The sequence below is a fragment of the Sinohyriopsis cumingii genome, chromosome 7 (assembly GCF_028554795.1).
Source record: "Sinohyriopsis cumingii isolate HCF-2022 chromosome 7, ASM2855479v2, whole genome shotgun sequence".
NCBI classification, from domain to species: Eukaryota; Metazoa; Mollusca; class Bivalvia; order Unionida; family Unionidae; genus Sinohyriopsis; species Sinohyriopsis cumingii.
Window position 1 is genome coordinate 47,400,945 of NC_142967.1, and position 23,854 is coordinate 47,424,798.

At 38.7% G+C, this 23,854-nt stretch overlaps 2 protein-coding genes across 4 annotated transcripts in view; one reads left to right on the plus strand and one right to left on the minus strand.

The window, feature by feature from the left end:
• The window catches only part of LOC149795151 (small ribosomal subunit protein mS39-like), a 142,528-nt gene extending 118,903 nt beyond the window's left edge, over positions 1 to 23,625 (minus strand). The window contains exons 1-3 of one of the 2 annotated variants that reach the window (XM_089964876.1): positions 23,522 to 23,625; positions 12,589 to 12,650; positions 4,436 to 4,478 (exon numbers count right to left, since the gene is read on the minus strand). In XM_089964876.1, coding sequence (XP_089821002.1) covers positions 4,436 to 4,478; positions 12,589 to 12,650; positions 23,522 to 23,580 — 164 coding nt within the window. In that variant the 5' untranslated portion in view covers positions 23,581 to 23,625. Of the gene's footprint in view, positions 1 to 4,435; positions 4,479 to 12,588; positions 12,651 to 23,373; positions 23,398 to 23,521 lie in introns of those variants that run through there. The other variant, XM_089964877.1, reaches the window with a different exon arrangement.
• On the plus strand, positions 6,665 to 9,118 carry LOC149795152 (uncharacterized). 2 transcript variants are annotated; one of them, XM_089964875.1, is made up of 3 exons: positions 6,665 to 6,906; positions 7,591 to 7,666; positions 8,131 to 9,118. In XM_089964875.1, exons 1-3 carry the CDS (start codon positions 6,744 to 6,746, stop codon positions 8,135 to 8,137), a joined length of 246 nt encoding a protein of 81 aa, XP_089821001.1. In that variant the 5' UTR covers positions 6,665 to 6,743; the 3' UTR covers positions 8,138 to 9,118. The 2 variants fall into 2 exon arrangements, with proteins under 2 accessions (XP_089821001.1, XP_089821000.1); XM_089964874.1 differs by having other exon boundaries at positions 7,584 to 7,666; positions 8,131 to 8,793.
• Positions 23,626 to 23,854: the final 229 nt, after the last annotated feature.

The window sequence follows — 23,854 nt, forward strand, 5'->3', positions numbered from 1 at the left end:
CACTCAGTCTTTTCTCTTGTGAGGTGTACAGAGTCCAGGTTTCACTGGCATCCATGAGAGTGCTTAGCACGCATGCACGGTACACGGTGATCTTAGTGTTCATGGTCAGCATGCTGTTGTTCTACACTCTCTGCGACAACCTGGAGAGAGTTGTTGATGCCTTTCTGATCCGCTTGTTGAGCTCAGCATCGAGCGAGAGGTTGTTGGTGATGGTAGAGCCAAGATACATGAACTGACCCACCACCTCAAGTTCGTAGTTGTTGATGATGATGCTTGGGGGGTCCGCGTCCTGAACCATCACGTTTGTTTTCTTTAGGCTTATGGTTAACCCAAACTCATCACATACTTTAGCAAAGCGGGCCATCAGACGCTGAAGCTCAGCTTCTGTGTGGGTGGCTAGAGCAGCATCGTCTGCAAAAAGCATGTCCCTGATGGTTACTTCACGCACTTTGCTCTTTGCCTTCAGTCGTGCCAGGTTGAACAGTCTGCCGTCTGATCGTGTGTGCAGGTAAATCCCTTCTGTGGACGTCCCAAAGGCGTGCTTGAGCAGGACTGTGAAGAAGATGCCGAAGAGCGTGGGGGCAAGGACACAGCCCTGTTTAACTCCACTGCAGATGTCAAAGGGGTAGGATGTTGAGCCATCGTACTGCACTGTGCCTTTCATGTCATCGTGGAAGGACTGGATCATGCTTAGCAGCTTTGGAGGGCAACCAATTTTTGCCAGGATTGTGAAGAGTCCGTCTCTGCTGACCAGATCGAATGCCTTGGTGAGGTCTATAAAGGCCAGGAAGAGGGGTCTGTGTTGTTCTCTGCATTTTTCCTGCAGTTGCCTGACAGAGAAGATCATATCGATTGTGGACCTCTCTGTGCGGAACCTGCACTGCGACTCTGGGTAAACTGTCAGCAAGCGTCTGCAGTCTGTTCAGGATGACGCGTGCGAAAACTTTACCCACGATGCTGAGAAGAGATATGCCCCTGTAGTTGTTGCAGTCGCTTCTGTCGCCCTTGTTCTTGTACAGGGTTATGATGTTAGCATCTCTCATGTCCTGAGGCACTGCCCCCTTGTCCCAGCACTGGCAGAGGAGGTCATGCAGGTGTGTGAGAAGCACGCTACATCCACACTTGATGAGTTCTGCTGTGATGCCATCCTTCCCTGGGGCTTTACCTAGGGACAGTTTCTCTAAGGCCTTCTTTAGTTCGTCTACAGTAGGTTTCTCGTCCAGTTCGGCCATGAGAGGGAGGTTTTCAATGGCGTTGAGGGCACATTGTTCACGTGGTCCTCTTTGGAGTACAGTTCGGAGTAGTATTCCACCCAACGCTCCATCTGCTTGCCCTTGTTGTGGATGGTATCGCCTGTGGCAGACTTCAGTGGTGCTGTCAGTTTCTTCGCTTTCTTTATGCCATCGTGCATGCCTCTGATGTTTCCAATATCTGCTGCTGACTGGATACTCTGACAGAGCTAAAGCCAGTATTCACTGGCACACTGCCGTGCTAATCTCTGCACTTTGCTTCTGGTAGACCTGTACGCCTGTAGTGTCTTCTGACAGGGGGATCGCTTGTATTGCAGGTGAGCATTGCGACGCTGTTCTATGGCTGGCATGAGTGTGGCAGTTAGCCTCAAACCAGTCATTGTTCTTTGATTGCTTCTTACCAAAGATCCATGTGGCTGTGCTGTATACAGTCTCTCTGATGTAATCCCATCTTTCTTTGGCACTGCCGTTGGGGGGTTCTGAGTCAAACGTCATGGAAAGAGCATGTGTGAATTCCTCAGCCTTGTCTGGATATGATGTCTTGCTCACATCAATGCGTGGTTGACCCTCTTGCCTAGAGCGGTGGATCTTCTTTGGCTGAAGCTTCATTTTGCAGCACACCAGCGAGTGGTCGGTGTTGCAGTCAGCACTGTGGAAGGTACGGGTAAGAAGCACACCCTTCATGGCTGACCGTCTTGTAATGATCAAGTCCAGCTGGTGCCAGTGTTTAGACCGGGGATGCCTCCAAGACACTTTGTGCTGTGGCTTTGTCTGAAAGAATGAATTGGTGATGCTGAGTTCGTGGTACGAGCACACCTCTAGAAGGCGCTGCCCATTCTCATTCATCTTCCCAATGCCAAACTTGCCAAGACAGGAGGGCCAAGAGTCATGATCAGCACCCACCCTAGCACTGAAGTCGCCCAGCAAAATCAAGTTCTCTTCCTTGGGAATTTTGTCGATGAGCGAGTTTAACTCATCATAAAACTCATCCCTGGTATCTGTGGCAGATCTTAGTGTGGAAGCGTAAACACTGATCAGGTTGACAGGCCCGTTTGTGGTGTGGAGGCGGAGGGATATCAGTCTTTCATTTCCTTGTTGGCAGGGTTCTAATCATTCCCAGCAGAGTGTTCCTGACAGTGAATCCAACACCAAACTCTCTGGCTTCATCTGCACTCTTTCCTTGCCAGAAGAATGTGTAGTTCTTTTCTCTGAGGGACCCACAATCTGGTAGTTGTGTCTCCTGTAGTGAGGCGATGTCGACCTGGAGCCTTGCAAGTTCGTCGTTGATGACTGAAGACTTACGAACATCACTGATTTTCTGGAGATCATCTGAAAGCTCAGTCAGCATGGTCCGGACATTCTAGGTACCTAGCTTGAGGACTGAAGCCTTCTTTTTTATTTTTATTTTGTTATTTCTTGGTGCAGTAGTTGCAGTCCACTTGTCAGGTACTCACGTACCTTAAGCCTTACGCACCCAGCAAGGCAGGCGAACTGTGGCGGGATGGCACCTTATTGGCTGGGGGCTGCCCAGTTTGAGGCGGGCGGTAGCTGTCCAGTGAAACATGTTGGTCTCTCCCACCGTCAGAAGCAACCCCTGGCGTCTGGCTCTACGCCAATCGAGCGGTGACTTATAACCGGTAAACTGCTGCTTCCCGTGTTGTGTCAACGCTATGGAGCGAAGCTGGAGTGTCCTCTCCAGGGCGCAAGCCTGGGCAAGGTGATATGGAGAATCAACTGTTGCCCACGCAGCTGATCCCCCCTCTCCGCGCAGCTGATGGATCCAAGGGAAAGGACAAGCCGATACGTCATGGCACCAGCTGCGTCACAGGAGTTGCCGAGATGACACTGAAATCAATGCCAAGTCGCCTTAGGGACTCCGACTCCGGATTTTCTGTTGGGGTTTACTCCCTTAGCCTTTCCCCTGAGAGGGTATACTCGCAAGGCAATGAAGGTTTGAAATCGGAGTTTACCTTCTCCTAGATGGGCGACCACCCAAGGTTAACGAGCCCCATCTGCCCGAAGCATCTGGTTTTGAGGCGCCAGAAGCTCGCCTGTCATCCCTTCTCCAGTCAGTTTAAACAGGTTCCGCCACTCGTGAAGGCCTGGAGCTGGATTTGGTTGTCAGAGGCTCTATCAGACACAAGCCATTGGGAGATTTCCAAGGGAAATGGGTGCTTATCTCCCACAACCGCCCCCGGTGATGACAACCCTTGAAACCCACGACTAACTAAGCATCATAAAAAGTCTCATGAGGTTATAGCAATATTACTTTTTGTCATGATGAGTAGCAATAACAAGATTTCCAAGAAGACCTTTGTCATATTGTCCATTAGATCAGCACCATTTTCATTTAGGACCAACTAAACATTGTACGTCTTTTACTGAAGACCCCAAATCTATGTGACCTCATTCAGAAGGAGTTGCAATAATAAGGTTTTAAAGATAGTTACTGTGGCAGCCATATTGGATGTCCAAGCATCACCATTTTCATTTAGGACCAACTAGACCAGGAGATGAACGTGTGTGTGTGTGTAAAGTTTCATTGCAATCTTAGTTTAGGAGGAGCAATAACATGCTTGTGCTAGTGGACAGATGATGTCTAACAGACCATCCCATAAGCTCATGTGGTCTATGACCAGAAGAGATAAAAAGTGGCCAGAGTATTTGGCTTTGTATTCTTATCCTATAAATAAAACAAATACTGCAGAAACATAAAATATTTCTCTAACATAAAAATTAAATTGAGAACCAATGTACAAGCATCTGTATAATGCAATCACATGAACTGAAACTAGCCAGGATAATCTTTTTTCAAAAAAATAATCTCACAAGATATATCAACAATGAAAACAAATCACATATGCTGGAAGACATATGATGAAGTAAATGTACAAGATATCTAGCAGTTAAATTTTGAAAAGTCTATTTCCACACAGACATGCAACCAAAAAAGCTAATTCTTTTTTCAAGATGGTGAAAAAGGCATGGTTTGCAAAAATGAGAAGAAATAGCACCAATGATTCCTCTCTAGACAAGATTGCTAAAACCCTTTCTGCAGTTTTTGGCCAAATTAAAATTCAAACAATATCTTTCAACTGCATATGTTTTCTTCCCCAAATAATGATTTCATTATACCAGTATGCAATTTTCACACATAAAGACAAAAGTGTAATAATAATAATTACCTCTTCTTTCTTTCAGGAATTTCAATTTTCTCTACCACATCACCTGTAAGAAAAATAAGAAATGAAATAGTCAAACAAACATATTTAACATGCAATATTTGTAATAAATTGTAAGGTAGCAACATGTAGCAAAATTTCTGAATGCAAACACTGTATACATTAAACGAAATTATACCATTTAATCAAACAAATTTAGAACTGTCTTAGCCTAATTCTGCCCACTAGACTTACAGCTAACAGCTATATATATATATATATATATACAGGGATCGTCCTGGGCTTCGCCAATGTCGCAAATTGCGATTTTTTTTTCCTTATTGGCGACGAAAATATCCCATCTGGCGATTTTTTTGGCGACAGACTTTATGGTTATTTAATTTGTACATACAATCATGGATTTGGACTGGATACATTAAAAGGGAGAACGAAAGGAAGCCACAAACTTGACTAAGCAATGCATTGAAATCAATCTGTTACACAAACGATCCTTTGTTCGTATTGACAACCCCATCTTTACAGTGTATTGTTACATCATAATCTGCTATGCTGACATCTGGGCTGAGTACTGTATGCTGTGATACTGTCAGTCATGCTACCGAACTATACCTACAACTGACCGACTTCTGAAGACGCGAATAGAACAGATACAATTAATTGAATGGCTAATCCTTCTGTTGTTTTTGTTTTTTTTACATATACCAATATAATAGTTTTGCTGAACCTTCATAGAAAACTGATAACCTTTGAAGTACCGACTACTGCGTATAAATACAAAGCAAATGGAAAAAATCTCAGTCACAATTATATCTGTCGCCAGTGCAGCATTTTACTCATTGATCTTTTCCTTTTGCCATCAATCCATGTTACGGCTGCAGAGACTTAAACTCCGCAACAAGAAATAGCACAAAAAAACAGTTTTGCATAATTAATAACAATTATTTATTTCTCAAAATACAGGAGTGAAAGAATCCCTAAATTGGGTGTGAATTTATGCTTATATATACGGTCCAATATTGCCAGGTGTTGACTCATGTAAGTTTCATTCGTGGGAATGGAGATCATATTTTGCTTGTCGAGAAAATTTATACAGCATTCAGTGATCATTCTTGGGAATTAGGAAGCAATTCACTACAAGCTTTGTGAAGCTAGCCATAAGGGGAGGGGGGCTGCTGAGAGACTACTGGTGTCACCTGTCAGCACTGTAGACTGTGAACGTGGATTCAGTAAGATGAACCTCATAAAAACTGACATCAGAAATAAACTCTGCATCTCATCTCTCGAGAATTTAATGAGAATCAGCATGTACAGGTGTGAAAAATTAGACTTTGAAACTGCATTCAACAACTGGGCAGCCCTAAAATCGCGACGAATCTTCATGTAACACTGTGTAACATTTTGTTAATGCTTGTTGTAATTAGAGTATTAACTACCCATCTTTTGTAATTTTCATTGCCTCTTACATTAATAGACTAAATTAACACTTGAAAAAATGTACACTGCTTGATCTGGTGACACTTTTTGAAAATTGGCGACCAAATATTGAGGTTGGCGATTTTTTTGGCGACAGCTTTTTAAAAGCCAGGACCATCCCTGTATATATATATATATATATATGCAAGACAAAATTAATGTATATGCAACACCTTGTTTTATTTCTTTTTTCTCTTCTTATGATTCAGTCTGTGTGGTTAATTTGGTAGTTTCAGTGCAGTTACCTCAGTGTGTTTTCTTAATCACATAGTGGCTGTCTTAGCAGTTACTCCATTGTAATTATTCCAGTGCACTTGTCTCCATATAGCTACCTCAATTTGGTTATGTCAGTCTCATTATGTTGTCTAAATGATGTTACATCATTGAGGTTGTCTCAGTCTCAGTGTGGCTGTCTAAATGAAGTTACCTCATTGAGGTTATCTCAGCCTCTTTGTGAGGGTGGATAATGTCATGACATGGTATAAAGTGCTCTGACAATATCACAAAAGAATATCTTTTGAAAAATCAAATGAATGAAAAAATCAGTTCTGTTTGTGGTGGTGCCACTAAAACAAGGAAAGCTCAGTCAGGAGGCTATAATACTTGTCTTCTGCTCAACAAGTTCTTTAAATTACTATATAAGAAAAACTTGGCGGAAACTTTTTGTGACATTAACCTGATATAAAAGCTGACATTTTCAACTGAGCTTACTTTTATGGCTCACCAAAACAAAACCACTTTGCATTGTTTCTTACATATAGACCATTCTTAATGAGATCCTCATGAATATTAATGTATCGCGAAAACGAGGCTACGGTAGGCAGACTGAGAAAAAAATATGGCGTCTTACTGTACATCGAGTAACGATCTGAGCTGTTTGCCAGATATTTCTTTTACATTCGTTGAGAATTTCATCACGGGTGTCTCCAGCAGTTCAGGGAATGAACAGATGACAAAAGTATTCAAGTATTACAGTGAGGGATATGTCCATTCTCTTAAAGGTAAGTTGATTTACGTCCTATCTTGAGTGTACTTTTTCTCTACTGCACACAAAACACAAGTTAACGATATAGAAATGAAACTATTTAAAGCATAATTTTTTTTCTGAGTAGGTCTGATTTAAATGTACAGCTGTCAGTCAGTACTGTGGTCAAAACACGCGGTCAAAATAAAACATTTACAAAATGTGCATAGTGACACAAACTGCCCTTTTAACCAACCACGCCCCCTTCCTCACCAGTAGAGACTTTGTGGTGCGCTTTAAATAGTTTTGGGTACATACCTTGCATTTTAATATGTATCAAAAGTACAAAACCTGACATTTTTATATTTACCCACAAAACAGCAGGATTATTTGTTCAAAGCTGTTTTATATCCATTCATATATATATATATATATATATATATATATATATTATCAAAGAGCACCCTGCCCCCAAACACACAAATTGGTCCCTTATTTATGTGAACTTCTTCATTGTTCATTGATTATAATTATTATTAGTTTTGTGGTGTTGGTAGATGGATGAATTTTAACACCCAGTATGTAACTGCACACATTAGATCAAGTAAACATAATAGGGAATAATCGTGTCTAAACAATATAACATTTTGTCATTTTATGTATGGGATATTATGTTAATCTGTTTATTAAACTGAGTTTCTCTTTTATTTTCAGTTTATAGAGATGGAAATGAATGCCTTGTCAAGGGACGGTGTTTTAGATCACAAAAGAAGAACGAGTCACCACATGTTGTTGAGGTAAACCTGTCATTTTCATTCATATTTATATTATAAATTATTAAAATTATATTCAACATGCACAGATATTTTTAATATTTCAACACTTAAAATATTATTGAAATTCAGATCTTGCATAAATGCTGTCTATGATACAGTTTGGCCATATCATATTTCTTCAAATAAACTTTCCAGGGCTGTCTATTTTCCTAAATTAGGATTGCTTTTGGAATACAAAATGAGTATGCTGTAAAGAAAAGAAGAAAAGAAAATTATCCGATTTGTATCCTTTTTAAAAGAAATTTCAACAACAAAAATTTGTAAAACCTGCTTAAGAAATCAAGGAAAATAATTTGTATTGCATAAATGACACCCCAGTGTGTAGGAACATTTTATTTGAATAAGAAACAAAACCACCTTTTAAATTATTGCGATTTATGATTTTGGTTTGTTTTTATATAAAAAAAATAACTTTTTTCTTCTAGAGAATGAATGACAATGTCAATCTGTACCCAAGTGGCATAATTGTGAGCCCATTTTGTCATTGGCTTGCTGCAACTCCTGATCGTAAAGTCTACAACCCCAACAGGACCCCCCCCCAATGGTTTGTTGGAGATTAAATGTCCAGTTGCAGACACTTTACTATCTCTTAAGTACCTTGCGGTCTCTAATGATGCCTTGAAATTGAAGACAAACCACAACTACTACTACCAAGTTCAAATGCAGTTGGCAGTTACAGGACTGGAATGGTGTGATTTTTGTGTGTGGTTGGAAAATGACTTTCATGTTGAGACTATTCTGTTTGACAGGGAATTTTGGCAAGCTGTCAAGGACAAGCTTGATCTCTTCTGTTATAGATTCTACCTCAATTAGTATGTTCTCCTGTTTGTATATATGCATATGAATGTTTTGCAAGATATATTAAAATGAATTTTCTATGCCTTTACATTATTAAATCATTCTGACAACTCCAAGCAAAATGGCTGCAAGTCAGTTGCCAATGTGGACTTTGTTGCACTGCTTTTAAAATCTACTTACATAAATTGTCAATTTTAAATTCAGCGTAGCTGGTTTTGCTTACTATATATGTATATAGGCTGGAACAGTCACCCATAGATGCATTATAGAATTGTGTATTATTTTCACATGAACCCTTTGAGTAATTGTGTGTGTATATATATATATATATATATATATATACACACATCTTACCAAAGGTATTTGCATGAAATTCAAGATGTCATTGAAATATTACACGATGTTACTAAAGGTGTTTTAAAAAAACTTGTATATTACTGAAATGTTAATAAAATGAACAAGATTCACACATCTAAAAGGTATTTGCATGACAAGATGCCAATGAAATGTGGCATGATTTTAAGGTCTAAAAATAAACTACTGAAATGTCAATAAAATGAACCTTATGTGGTACTTTCATAATGTCTCAGTATCTTTGTTTTCATTCACAAGTTCTACATGATACTTCCATGTCACAAAATGCTATTTCTTTTGTTTAATTAGTGGTCATTTGAACAAAGTCAGTACATTTGCTACTGTCCACAACTGATTTATTGACCCAGAAATTGTCAAAGGCACCACAGACTGTAATAACTTTGTATTCTTTCACCCTCTTAATGTATCTTTACACATGTATCCTCAGGCTTGCAATTTTTTGATTGGTTTCCACCTGGGAAGCTGTGAACTGCCCATCACTACACCGAAAGTGTGGTGTTGCAATGGAAACACCAGTACCTTCTAAAACTTAATGTAAAACAAAACCTTTATCTGCCATGATTTGGTCCCCTGGTTCTAACAAATCTATAAGCCCTGACAGCTTTGTGATCTCCACATCACTCATGCATCCCGAGTACAAGGAAGACACACGTGATTGCACCGTGTGGGGCTATCCCTACCAAACCTTTTCAGGTGTTGTGAGTTTTGTAGTTTGAATAAGTCTTTGATGCAAGCACTAGAGATGAGGGTCTTTCTGTAAATATTTCTGTGCAGTCAATAATAATTCTAGTTCCTGGGTAGGGCAGTTGAAAATCGAGAGGCATATTTGCTTGAACCTGCTCACGACTTGGTAAAAAATACAAATAATTTGTCCACATGATTATTATCCGACTTACAGAATACCTGTGAATATTAAATCGAACAGACATATCTTCAATCGGAAATCCACATCTCAATCTACACAAAAACATGAAAAGTTCATCCACTGGGTCCATTGCCTTTTGCCGTCCCCTGATGTTGATGTCATTCCCTGTGCTGTAATATAAGCTCTTCATTCTAATTGCAGTCGGTTTGATGCTATTGAAGAAGGTTATAAAAACCTCATATGTGGGAAAACCAGTGTAAAATTCTATCATTTCATCATCATCTGTAAATCTGTTCAATCCAAGCTTCTCCATGTTTATTTTTTTATTCAAATCTTGCAGTTGCCTTTCCTTCTCTTCCAATTCTGTTACTGCTTTCCTCAGTCTCTTCTCCAGCTCTGTAATTTTACTTTTGCATGCTATATGCAACTCACAGGACCTGAAGAAGATAAAATAATAATGTAGCTTTTCATCAACATTTGTTAACTATAATGGAGACAAAAAATATAACTAGCAAAGTTACCAGCTTCACTATAATTTAAAATTATACAAGAGTTTTAAAGAGGCTGCTTTCCACTGATTGTCTGCTCTCTCTCTCTCTCTCTCTCTCTCTCTCTCTCATACACATAAACACACTGTGTCATGCACACACACACCATGCACACACTACGAAATAAATGTGTAAAACAAAAGTTACAAAGCTATGGTTTGATTAAATATCAGTGCCATCTGGAGGAGAACAGCAAGCAAAATAAGCCCCACATAAATCAGGTCTTTTCAGAGTAAATAAGAGAAATTATGCAGTGATGTTTTATCAACAGCTTCATTAATTCTTATCTACTCTCTCTCTCTCTCTCTCTCTCTCTCGTAATTTCATTCAACTTGTACTCTCATCATTTTCATTGTACTGGTGCTATCTCTCTTCTCTATCGTGATCATTTACATTCTACTTGTTTTTTTTTTAACGAGGTAATAACTTTACCTTTTCTGTACTTACTACTCCTACGCAAAATTCATAATTTCTTATAAAAATGCGCTGCTTGGAGGTACGCCCAATTTTCGATGACCCCGTTATATGGAATGGGACTAGGGGTAACATTTTTAGAAACCTGTCATTATAAAACACACATACATACAATCATTTACTTCATCGACAGAATCTATTTTGCGTTTGGAATTCTTATTCTTACATCATTCAGCTGCAAGAAAATATAAACACACCAACAATCATCCAGTTTCTTACCTTAAAATTCAGCCCCTCATCACGACGTATTGCAACAATCCATTTTCTACGAAGCTCCATCTTCTTCACTGATGGGATATGGTGGAAGCTTAAATCTATGTGAATTCTAGCATTCCCATTGCACAACGGAACACAACAATAATTGTCACGATTTTTTCTGTTGCCGGTATCAACTGTAGCAGCCATGGTTGCGAGGTAAAATGAAACTGGTGCCTATATTAGCCTCGTTTTGGATTCGCTGACCCAGGGTCACATGAATATATGAATACATTCTAAGAATGGTCTATACCCACTCTCCTTCCATTTTCCCTGGATTTGTAACCCTAAATTCATTACATATATTGTATACCTGTGCAATGACTACATTTTTACAGTTTGATTAAAACAAATATATTGCAGATCTCACAGAACCTACTAAGCTGAGTATATCTGACCCCTGACATCTTCATAGGGAACCTCATGTAGGCCCCCAAAAATTATTCCTGCTCTTGCAAATGGCTATCACATGGGTAACCTGTGAATAAAGATGACTACAAAACAATAGCCCCTTGATGGGACTGACACTCTACTGGCCAAAAAGAATTTCCAGGAATTTAAGTTAAGACCATTTCTTTCTTTAAACTGCTGCGTTGAAACCATCTTGAATATTCTTCAACAATAATAAGATTTTAAAAAACTGGCTGCAATGATGGACATATTGGCACCATTTTTATTTATGACTAACAAAACATCATAAGATTTCTGTTAGAAACCCCATATTGATTACACTTCACATTTTGGTGGAGAAATAATAACAAAATTTTCAAGATGGACGACTTGGTGACCATACTGGATATCAGACTGGCACCATTACCATTTTGGACCAACTAGACTTCATAATAAGTCTTTTGGTCCCAGCACAAAATATCGATTTGGAAGTCAGAACTGCACCATTTTCATTTATGACCAACTGGACATCATAGGCCTTCGATAATTGAAAATCCCACATGACGTGACCTTTCATTCATGAAAAATGGTGTTAAAAAGGTTTTCAAGAAGGCATGGTAACAGTCATAATGGATGTGTGAACAGTACCATTTTCATTCAGGACCAACTAGACATCATAAGAAGTCATTTAGTAAAAGCCCTATGTTGATACAATCATCCATTCAGAAAGGAAAGTGATGAAAAGATTTTCAAGATGGGTACATCATTCTGATTAAGGACCAACTAGATCCAATAAGAAGTCTTCTCATGAGACTATGGCAATATTATATTAGTTCAACAGGAGTAGCAATAAGAAGTCTTTTAGTGAAAATCACATGTTGATTTAACCATCAATTTAGATGGCACAGCAATAAGATTTTCAAGATGGTTGCCTTGTGGCCTTCCAATTTTCTTTTAGGACAACCTAGATCATGGGATAAATGTGGGTGTAAAGTTGTATTGCAATCCTCCAAGTAGTTTAGGAGGAGTAACAAAAACAAACTTATGCTAATAGATGACAGACAAAATGCCAGCCCAAAAGCTCTCCTAGACCATGAAAAGCTGTGCTAACAAGAGGCAATGGCATATTTTACAAAACCACAACCAAAACAACATTTCCTTGTTAGTAAGAAATGTACCTGATGTCTGTGCTGAGCTGACAGCTGTGTGTTGGGCACATGAACATGGACAGCATCGCATTCTGAAATTCACAACTAGATAAATAAGCCATTGTAAATAAACTTTCATCTATAAAGTAAATAATCATCATAAAAAGCAATATTTCAATCTACATTTGATTTGCACATTAAAAACCAATCTATAAATGTTTCTATCATACATAAATATTATATTACTTACTTGAATGTGTGGTACATATATAAAAGAGCAATAATGATGGCATAATGTATCAGGAGTAGAAAAATCATTTGCCCGGACACCTGAAGTTAATGCAGAGCAACCATTTTTCCCAATGTGAAAACCCAATCAGGTAACCCAAAAATATTTTAAAAAATGAATATTACCAATTATAATGGAATTCTTTATATTTTCCAGCAACGAACATGTGACCACTGAATTTGTCTCTCTAGGTGCCTAAAGCATGGTGCCCAATATACCGACACACCATCACACAAAATCATTGGCTAGACACACTGAATGCCTATGATCTAGCACATCTTTTATGCTTTCGCACTGGTTGACTGAAGAAATGGGCACTCGCTGCAGAGCATGTGCCTGCAGCTTTTGTTGCTAACTGTAGCGAAAGGAATATGGCATTTAAAAAGTCAAATAAATTAAAATTGTTGTTGCATATTTACATTTGTTTGTTGGGTAATAACAAAAACTCCGGTTTAAAGTTAACAGCTTCCTAAATATTTTCACACACGATTAACAGGATTGGATTAACAATACCATGAACATTAATATAACCTCAGATTATCATAAATTTTGTTAAAGATTCTGGTCAGAAATGACACACTATCAGAAAGCCAATGGACAAAAAGCATCATTGGAAAAAAATTGGTCAATTATCCTTTATTTGTTAATCTCAAATTGATTAAATACACGCTTAAACTTATGTTACATGCCAGGATGCTTTTTTAGATAAAGCCATGTGAATGTTTTCACTATTTGTACCAAGTCAACTGTAACTGATATCTAAACAGCATTGTCTGTAACCATCTTAAAAGCATCCAAGCTAGGCCAATTTCTCCCTAATTTTGGTCAAATTCTGTTCTATGGTTATTTTGATGAAATTATGAAACATTTTCCATTTTTAGCAACCGATTGGCATCATTTCAACAAGTTTCAAAGATCTTATGCAGTATGCTATCAAATTCTGTTCCAATTTTCTTTTCAAGTCATGTAAAGAATTGTTCATTTCAAACTTCTGTATGCAAAAATTACTTACCTGAAAGAAAACTAGTGATAACCCCATTTTTATTAGGTCCATTCTCAAATTTTGATGCATCATACCAGACTTACAGAACTTGTATACCCTAACATTTCCAGTAAATTGGCATCTTCCATAACAGATAATATTAATTTTTGCATGCCTTTAATCACGGGGATCAGCAAAAATGACTGTCAACTAAAGCCATTGGACATTCGGTACCTTGATCATCTAGAGAGCTATGTACCAATATTTAAACCGTTCTGGTGGCCTAGTGGTCAGAGTATCTGTCTCGGATGTTGGAGGTTGCAGGTTCGAACCCCAGCTGAGTCATATCAAAGACTTACAAAATTGGTACTAACAGCTGCCTCGCTTGGTGCTCAGCATTAAGAGGTTAGTGTTAGGACTGGTCAGCCTGGTGTCAGGATAATGTGAGTGGGTGGGACATCATGCTACATGTCTGCGGCATGATGCCCCAGTGCTAGACATCACTAGAAACTGTCAAATTGCAGACATCATAGCAATATGACTGAAACTTGTTAAAAGCTACATTAAAAATCTAAATCACACAAACATGAATATTTAAAAAACACTATAAAACATTACATGATAATTCTGCTGCCATTGAACCAACTTGAAAAAGCTTCTAACAGAAAATGTAGCTGGTGACCATGGGCGTCTTATTGCCAACAAAACTACTGAATTTTTGAGGATTCTGACTGAAATATGTGCACTTACAAACAATAACAAGTTTATAAATTACCCTACCAAAACCTACAAATCCTGTGTTGACCAGTACATTTTTTGACGAAAGCAGAAGGAACATAATACACAGTTATGTCCAAATAATAACACTAAATCAATAAAACAGCCAACATGTTATATTTGGCATCATTGGCACATCAATTCTAAGTTGATTCACAATTGCATTGTACATATATGTGTAAACAGTTTATTCCATTGGGAAATATCCATTTCTTGGCATCAAAAGTCTGACTTTTATCAATAAAGTACAAGGAAATCTGTGACAATATGACATAACCTTATCAGCACAATAAATATACATATATTTACAGTACATATAAGGTGATTTACTGTTAGGTACTTTACTGATAAAACATTAGACTCCTTTGGTTGCAACTATATATTCTCTGAATATAAATATTGTTGCCACCGCTACCAGTAACTTCTTTTTTTCAAATTATTACTGCTATCTTCTTTTTTTTAATTATTATTGCTACAAAATAGTATCAAACCTGCTTGATACCTTTGGATATGAAATTAATGTGGTAGTAAAAAAGATTAATAAAAATTTATACTTGTATCTTCACAGATGAGATGTGATTGTTTTCTGTAAGAAGAATAAGACACCATAATTTAAAAACAAAACCTTTAAAGCTTTTAAGTCTTACTCACGGTCAGGCTGTTCTAGCATCCATACCCACTGCATAAACATCTTCATTTGTCTGTAACTTTATCAGTGTTTTACATTGTTTAAAAAGTAAGTTAATATTGTTATGACAAAAAATACCAGGACAATCCAACCATGCAATAAAGCAACAACAAAATAAATAAAATTAAAAAGTATGTACTGTTTTTAACTTTTCATAGGATATATAAGAGAAAAATAAATATTTTCTGGAAACCTGCATTCATAAAAACAGTATTTTTAGAAGAATTATTTCTTAAAAAGTTCTCAACTGGAAGACATTTATAAGGAATAAATACAGTCTTGTTTTACTGTCCTTATAGATCTTTTTTATAAGTAAGGTGGTAGATGTTACCAGTCCCTTTTGTTTTTCACTTTTACATGAATAAAGACAAGTATTTCACTTAACTAGGCTTTTGGATTGGACATAAAATCATAATTGTAAATTCTGAGTAATTCAATCTGCAAATTCTGAATAGGCCGAGATACATTTCCTCTTTTATATATCATGTACATCTGTAAATTATACCTTGAGAATAGTCTGGTTATATTCTCTAGTGTATGTTTCAATACTTAACCCCCCAAAAATTCCATTAATGGATAACTTATACATTGTACAAAAATGTTCACTTTTTGGAGAATTTAATTTTGCACACAATAAAATAAGTTGTTTGCACTTGCTATGAGCAAAAACCATGAAAAGGAGTATATTTTATTTGCTAATTTGTTATTTCTGATGCTCTGAACTTCTCAAAAATACCATATTTATCAACCTGAGATGAAATTTAAATTTGGTCTGTTATCCCAAGAACAAAAAAAAAAAGGAAAAAGAGGAAACTCGGACAAGATACAACCAGTCCAAAATGTAAGACATAGCACATCAGAGATCTCGGAAATGCTTAATTACACATATTTAAATGCAAATTTTTTATTTGGGACACAGAAAATCACCCATGCAGGAGTCCTCTGTATGCACTTTTTTGCTGCAAACAGGAAAGTTTCGCAGCACAATAAATATGTTCTAATCACTATGAAAAATGAAAAAATAATTTTTTTAAAGTTTGTTGCCGACTTCCTTTGATCAAAGATCGTTGGCTTGCTTTGATGGTGCGTGTGTTATTGAAGGCTTTTCTAAAGGCTCTCACTGAAGAACCAAACACATACTCGTTTGTTACTGCTGCAGCAACATCAAATAATTGTAGAAAATTGAAACAGATATTTTTTTTATGCTTGGTATATATCGGTGCTTCAGAGGTATTCAGCTTTCTTTGAAGTTGCAGGAAAACTACTTTTTTTTGTTACTTTTTTTTTAAAATTGATGTCCTCTGGTAGACTTTAGTCATTTCCCGTTCTCGTGTTCAGAGGTGGTTGATTGTAGCTAGTCAGTTACATGGCTATTTTGGTTAAATTACAGCATAAAGTACCAAGGCCAGACACTAGCGTAAGCGGATTATGACATAACAATGCACTGTTTGGGTGGTTTGTCAGTATGAAACAAGGATTTATTTATGTAACAATATATTCCTGTGCATGATTATATCCAAGTTTGCAGGGATCTGTCATGGTGCCTTTGAATTTCTTCACTCCAAAGCCAAGACTGTATATACAGTTTTTGTCAGCCAAAAATGTTGCCACCAAAAATATCTCCAGACGGTATATTTTGTAGCTAATTAGGGAAAAAATCGCAATATGCAACATTGGTGAAGCCCAGCGCGATCCATGTTATTGTGTCTGTTTCTGATTCAATCAATCAATCAATCCTCTCTGCGCCGTCTGGTGCTTGAGGCAACAGAAAGGGAGCACCATTTTGGTCTGTCGGCTGCTGTTATGGGGGCGGTCTGCAGGGTGAGGCCTCTGGTCTTGAGTTCTCGCTCCACAGTTCGGTGCCAGGTCTCTTTGGGTCTGCCACAGTTCCTTTTCCCCTGTGGAGTCCATCTCAGTGCCACCCTTGGTAGTGAGTCAGGGGGCATTCTGCAGACGTGGCTGAGTTGCAATGGTCTCAGCAATGGTGCTTGTGCCTGCTCTGTGCTGGAGTTCCTCGTTCAAGATCATGTTTGGCCAGAAGATCCTTATGATCCGTCACCAGCACTTGGTCTGGAAGACTTCGAGCTTGCGTTCTATGTTAGCAGTGGTCTTATAACACTCTGACCCGTACAAAAGGACGCTCAGCACATTGCTCTTGAAGATACGGATCTTTGTGTGGGTGCTGAGGTTTGTTCTTCTCCAGATGGGCTTCAGCACTGCAAAGGCCTGATTGGCCTTGCTGATTCTTGTGGTGACTTCCCTTGTGCAATCTCCATCCGTGGCGACCTTGCTGCCCAGGTAAGTGAATTCATCTACTTCTTGCAGAGGCTGGTCGTTGATGGTGATTGGGTTGTCCACTCTAGTGTTCATCCTCAAGACTAGTGTGTTCCCTATGTTGAGTCGAAGACCTATGGTGCTTGCTGTCTGTACCAACTATTGTGTCTTCTGCTGGATATCCTGGTGTCTGCTTGCCAGCAACCTGATGTCGTCGGCATAATCCAGGTCATCCAGCATTAAGGTCAGCGTCCACTGTATTCCTTGCCTCCTGCCCTCTGTGGTGCGGCGCATGATCCAGTCAAAGGCCAGTGAGAAAAGGATCAGTGAGAGAATGCATCCTTGCTTCACTCCGGTTTCCACCTTGAATGGTTCAGTGAGTAGGTTGTTGTGGATGACTCTGCACTCAAAGTTCTTGTACAGGGGCCTGATGACATTGACAAGTTTCTGGGGGATGCCATAGTGTCGTAGGATCTTCCACAGAGAGGCTCGGTGCAGGCTGTCGGAGGCCTTCTCGAAGTCCACAAAGACCACATAAAAGGATCCATTCCACTCACGGGACTGCTCAAGGATCTGTCTCAGAATGAAGATGTGGTCGATGCAGGATTTGCCCTTCCTAAAGCCTGCCTGTTCCTGGCGTAGGATGCCGTCCACAGCTGTTGTGATGCGTTGGAGAATGATGCGACTGAAAATTTACTAGAGATGGATAGTAAGGTGATTCCTCGCCAGTTGTTGCAGTTCCCCAGATCTCCTTTCTTGGGAAGTTTGACGATGATTCCTGTTTTCCAGTCATTCGGTGCTTCTTCACTATCCCAGATCTTTTGGAGACTCTGGCAAAGAAGCTGCGGTGTCTTTGTGTCTTCTGCCTTTGGCATCTCGGGGCATACTCCATCATCACCAGGTGCCTTCCCATTCTTCAGCTTGTGGATGGCCTGCTTGACCTCCTCAACAGTGATGTCGTCGCAGTTGATGTCAAGGTCCTCCTCTGCTTCAGGAATGTCAGCGAGTACAGGTGGGTCTGGGCGATTCAGTATGGACTCAAAGCGTTGCTTCCATCTCTTCAGCTTCTCCTCCTCCACTGTGACATGAGTTCCATTTTCATCTCTCACTGGAAGGTCATGGTGCTAGCCGTAGTTGCCCTTCAGCTTCTTGGTGTTCTGGTACACCATCTTCATGTCAGTCTTTCCCCGTTGTCGGTCATCACACCTACTCCATGGCGCCCCATGGTCCTCTCTCTATCTTTATTGTTGCAGCCGACCCTAGTGTTGAAGTCGCCAAGTAGCAACAGCACGTCATGTCGAGGGACATCCTCTAAAACGGCTTGAAGAGCGTCGTAGGTGTCTTTCTCCTCTTCTTCCACGTCGTCTGTTGGTGCATAGGCCACAACAACAGACAGCTTGGCGTACTTGGAGTTTATCCTGACATACAGCAGGTGCTCCTTCACTGGTTTCCACTGTAGAACAGTATTGGTTTTGTTCTTGCTGATAATGATGGCGACCCACTCCCGGTGGTCACTGTCCTTTCTTCTGGACCAGATGATGACTTCTCCGGAGTTCAACTTCTGCTTGCTGACACCAGTCTATCGTGCTTCTGTTACACCCATAAGGGTCAAGTTGTAGTGATTCAACTCGCTCACTACTTGTGCCAGTTTTCCAGTCTGGTTGAGTGTTTGCATGTTCCAGCATCCAACTCTGATCCATGCTTTTGGCATCAGGAGTTCCGCTATCAGGATGGGGACATCCTTACGGTTTTGTTCTCCATCCATCATAGAGCCAGTTGCTTTGTTTCTGATTGTAGCCGTATAAACATTGCATGCGACCTCAAAATCAAGACACAATGAGACTTGGACAAAATGATGTACAAATATGGCAGAGGTCTTGATAGGATTTTAAAACTAGGAGTCCAGGACTCCCATTTTGGTAAAAATAGGAGTCCCACCATCAAAAGTTGCAGTCCCTTCTTTCCTACAGAATCAACAGACGTGAGTGCATCTATTTTTAGATGGACAAGTTTTCGTAATGTAATCACTCACTTTAATATAATATAGCTTCATTACAACAGTCTATTGACAGGATTGCAAATTTATGGCTTATTTATTTGTCTACGTCCTTGTAGTAATTTTAGGCAATGGTTAAATTGTATCTGATTTGCTGTTTTTTCCCCCGTATTTTCGCAAATACATGTCAAGTCGGAAAACAGCATAGACCTTAAAGTGCATCTCGTGAATTCCACAACACATCATTGTCCCATACGTTTCTGACCTACATAATTTGCATTTTAAAGTTAAATCTTTAATAAAATAATACCTTGGCTTTGCTTTCAATGATTTGTGTATTTTTCTGAAAATATCTGCCCGATGATTTACGAAAACAGACAATCTAATAAACTGGTACATCCCAGACTTAGCGAAGTCTGCCATTATTTCCCATTAGGCCTATTGGTTCACTTACAATTTCAAACAATTTTATGACAAAATAGTGCACAAGAGGCAGTTAATATATATCCAGACAACAGATTCTGAACTTAAAACACATGTTTGTATGTTTTATCATTAAAGGATATCATGCAGGAAATTGATAGTTGCTATCTTACTCGGAAAAGGGTTAATGGCCAATCAGCTATCAAAACATATGCCTGTGAATGGGCAAGAGTTTGTCAATGTAAACTGATATCAAAACTAGGCCTAGCTACTGATGTACTGATGCATACATTTTGCTACTTTGCTACAACACTAGAACTAACCGGGCTAAGGCGAGGGGCAATTAAAAAAATGTATGGTCAGTCAATGTACCTCTTAAATAGCTCTTGTTCATCTATCAGAGTGATACTGAATTTTGTCAATCCAAGTAAGGACTTATTCCAGACACTAAGCTAGGGATCACACACTTTCTTACACTTAACTACTGTCCTATCCAAACTGTCAATTCTAGCAGCTTCAGCATTCTTCTGAATCTCATTACAATGTGTGTAAGTTTGCCATTTAACCCCAAAATACTTATCAAAATTTACAAATGGCATTTTGTCTAAGTCTCAACATGTCTTGATTCTGAGGTCATGTGCACTACTTATTCTGATACATTCGGAAATGAACACAATAACAAAAGCTAAAGTTGTTTATTTGATGTACTTTTATAAATGACCACATGTACATCTCTGGGTCTTTCTGCCTCTGAATTCAATCACTGTAAATATCAGTACATTTTCCCACCCGGCCGCCAGTCAAAGCCTTTGAACTTGCTGCCCAGCTATTGCATCACGTTCATTTTTATGTACTCGTATAATGGCAACATGTACATCAAGGGGTCTTTCAGTTACTGAATTCTGTTATTGTAAATGTCAGCACAGCTAACTGGTCAACACATCTGCACAGACAGCAGGTGGCTGAAGCAGGACTGGGCAAGTCTTTGAATTTTCTGCACACCTATTACATGCATACGGAGGACTCCCGCCTCAGTGATTTTCTGCGTCCCAGATAAAAAATTGGCGTCCAAATACACGTAATTAAGCGTTTCCGAGATCTCTGTATGGATAAGTATTTTGGGGTTAAACGGAAAACTGATGAAGATTTTAATGAGATTAAGAACTCTGCTAAAGTTGCTAGAACTGATAGTAAGAAAGTGCATGATGCCTGGCTTAGTGTTTGGAATAAAATCTTTCCTTGGATTTACAAAATTCATCCAGGCCGACAAACAAGAACTATATGCCTGCTAGTGGTGTAAACAATGTTGAAAATTAAACTCAATAGCAACTACTGGTTCTTCTAATCTGCAAAGTTCCACATTTTCTAGGCATGAGACATCTTGAGTCCACCTACTTGCTAGGTAGTCGCAAAATCATTGAACTGCACACTTTACAGAAGCCTGTACAACTCTACCTCAAGAATACAGATATTTCCAGACTTTGCAGTCCTAGCTATGATTGTGTTGGTGTCACCAGTGACATCCATGGCATGCAAGAGAGGCTTCAGTGTGCAGAACAAAATCAAGACTAAGGGAAGGTCCAGAATAAAACAAGACACCTTAACACAAATGATGCAAGTCAAAGAAGAGGTGCCTAGTGTGGAGGAATAGGATCCAAAGCCAAGCATTAGATATTTTTTTTTAAAATCTGACACAGACAAAAGCGAACTATATTGTAGTTAAAGAATATGAAATTTGTACATGATATTGATTTTAATAGTTTTTTTTATAGAATAATAAATGATTATAAATAAATAAAACTGACAAGTTTTGTCTCTGTTTATTCCTGGCATTTTAATGGCCATTTAGCCACTTCAACACGTATCTGGGAGGATACTGCAACTATTGCTAGTTTGACTCTGACTTTTACCAAGTTAGGAGTCCTGGACTCATAGTTTTAAAATCCTAGTGAGACCTCTGGCACATGTTTTTGTTTTTAGTGCTATGTCTTACTATCCAATAACAGCCTTGCATAGCGTGTTCCAATGTCGACGACATCGGAATGAGTAATCAAAGTTTCAGGAACATCTCACACACTTGGCAGCCTATATCAACACTCTTCCACTAATTAATGTGTAATTAATATACTTACTCTGCTGTTTTTATGCTGGCAGAATGAAAATATGATACTAGCAAATGGATGCATTTTCACGATCCATTTACATACATTTGAATTTGTTGCAATGCGATAAGTTGGGGGTATATTTCTTGAACAAAACCAACTGTTGCTTACAGTTGCAATAGGCATAATATATTTTTATTCATTTCGTTAAAGAATAATATTTCAACTTAACCCGATTTCAACATTCCTGGCTTTCATCGCATTCCAGCAAACTGAAATGTAGGCAAAGAAACTTGACAACAGGTCCATTTCGTTCGTGAGTATTTGAATTTATTAGAGAAAAGACATCAGAGTAGGTAGTCCTACATGTAAGACATAGCACATGTTGATTTTGTTTAGGTGCTATGTCTTACTATCCAATAACGGCCTTGTATAGTGTGTTCTGATGTCATTGACATCGGAATGAGTAGTCAAAGTTTCAGGAATATCTCACACATCTGGCAGCATATATCGACACTCTTCCACTAATTTATGTGTGATTAATATACTTACTGTGCTGTCTTTATCCTGGCGGAATGAAAATATGACACTAGCAAATGGACGCCTTTCATGTTCCGTTGGCATATATTTCAATTTGTTGCAATGCGACGGTAGTCGAGGTATGCCGAAGTATGTTTAAGTAGGTTCATGTGGCGGATATGTTTCTTGAACAAAACGAAATGTTGCTTTACAGTTCCAATAGGAATATTACATTTTTATTCGTTTCGTTAAAGAATAATATTTCCACTTAACCCGATTTTGGCATTCCCGGCTTTTATCGCTTTCCAGTCAACTGAAATGTAAGCCAACTTGAAAACAGGTCCATTTCTACTGTGAGAATTTGAATTTATTAGAGAAAAGACATCAGAGTAAGTAAAGTCTGACTAAAACATTACCTTACTTTGTTGAAAAGCGCCGTTATTTTAGTTGCCAGCTGTGTGAGATATTCCTGAAAATTTGACTTTCGTTACGATGTTAGTCGACATCAAAACACACTACACAGCGGTGTTAGTTAGGCTGTAACGTAATATCAGCGTCAGGTCTTACATGTAGGACTACAGAGTAGGTAAAGTCTGACTAAAACATTGACTTTACATTGTAGAAAAGCGTCATTTTAGTTGTCAGTTGTGTGAAATATTTCTTAAAATTTGATATTAGTCGACATCAAAACACGTTGCACAGCGCCGTTAATTAGGCTGTAAGACCTTGACACCCACAACATAAATATCAGCGTCGAGGTCTTACATGTCGGATTAGGATAGGACGAATGTGGAGTTACAGCCCTTCTGCCGGTCAAACTACGCATGTACATGCCTAACTACTGAACAATCCTGGCAACATAAGACAAGATCAAAAATCTGATGCAAATTTAAATTAGTCATGATAAGTCAACCTTATCAAAAGTAACGATCTGCAAGACAGTCGAACCGCCATGCTCATGGACACTGCCATTTTCTCATCAATATTTTCTGTCTAAATCTCAATAGGATGTTGGTCACTAAGATACTGCTCCGGATTAAATCGGTAAAGTTCCGGTGTCGGAACACATCTCTTGTATTACGTTTGTGTATTACGTGCCTTTATATTGTTCGCCTTCAGTTTTACTTTACTCTTCTTTATGTTCTTTCTTTCTTTCATCTATTTGTTATTATTATGAAGTACTTATAAAGTACTTTAAAGTCCGTGAGTTACATAAGTGATTTATATAATTATTCGCAGCTTATCA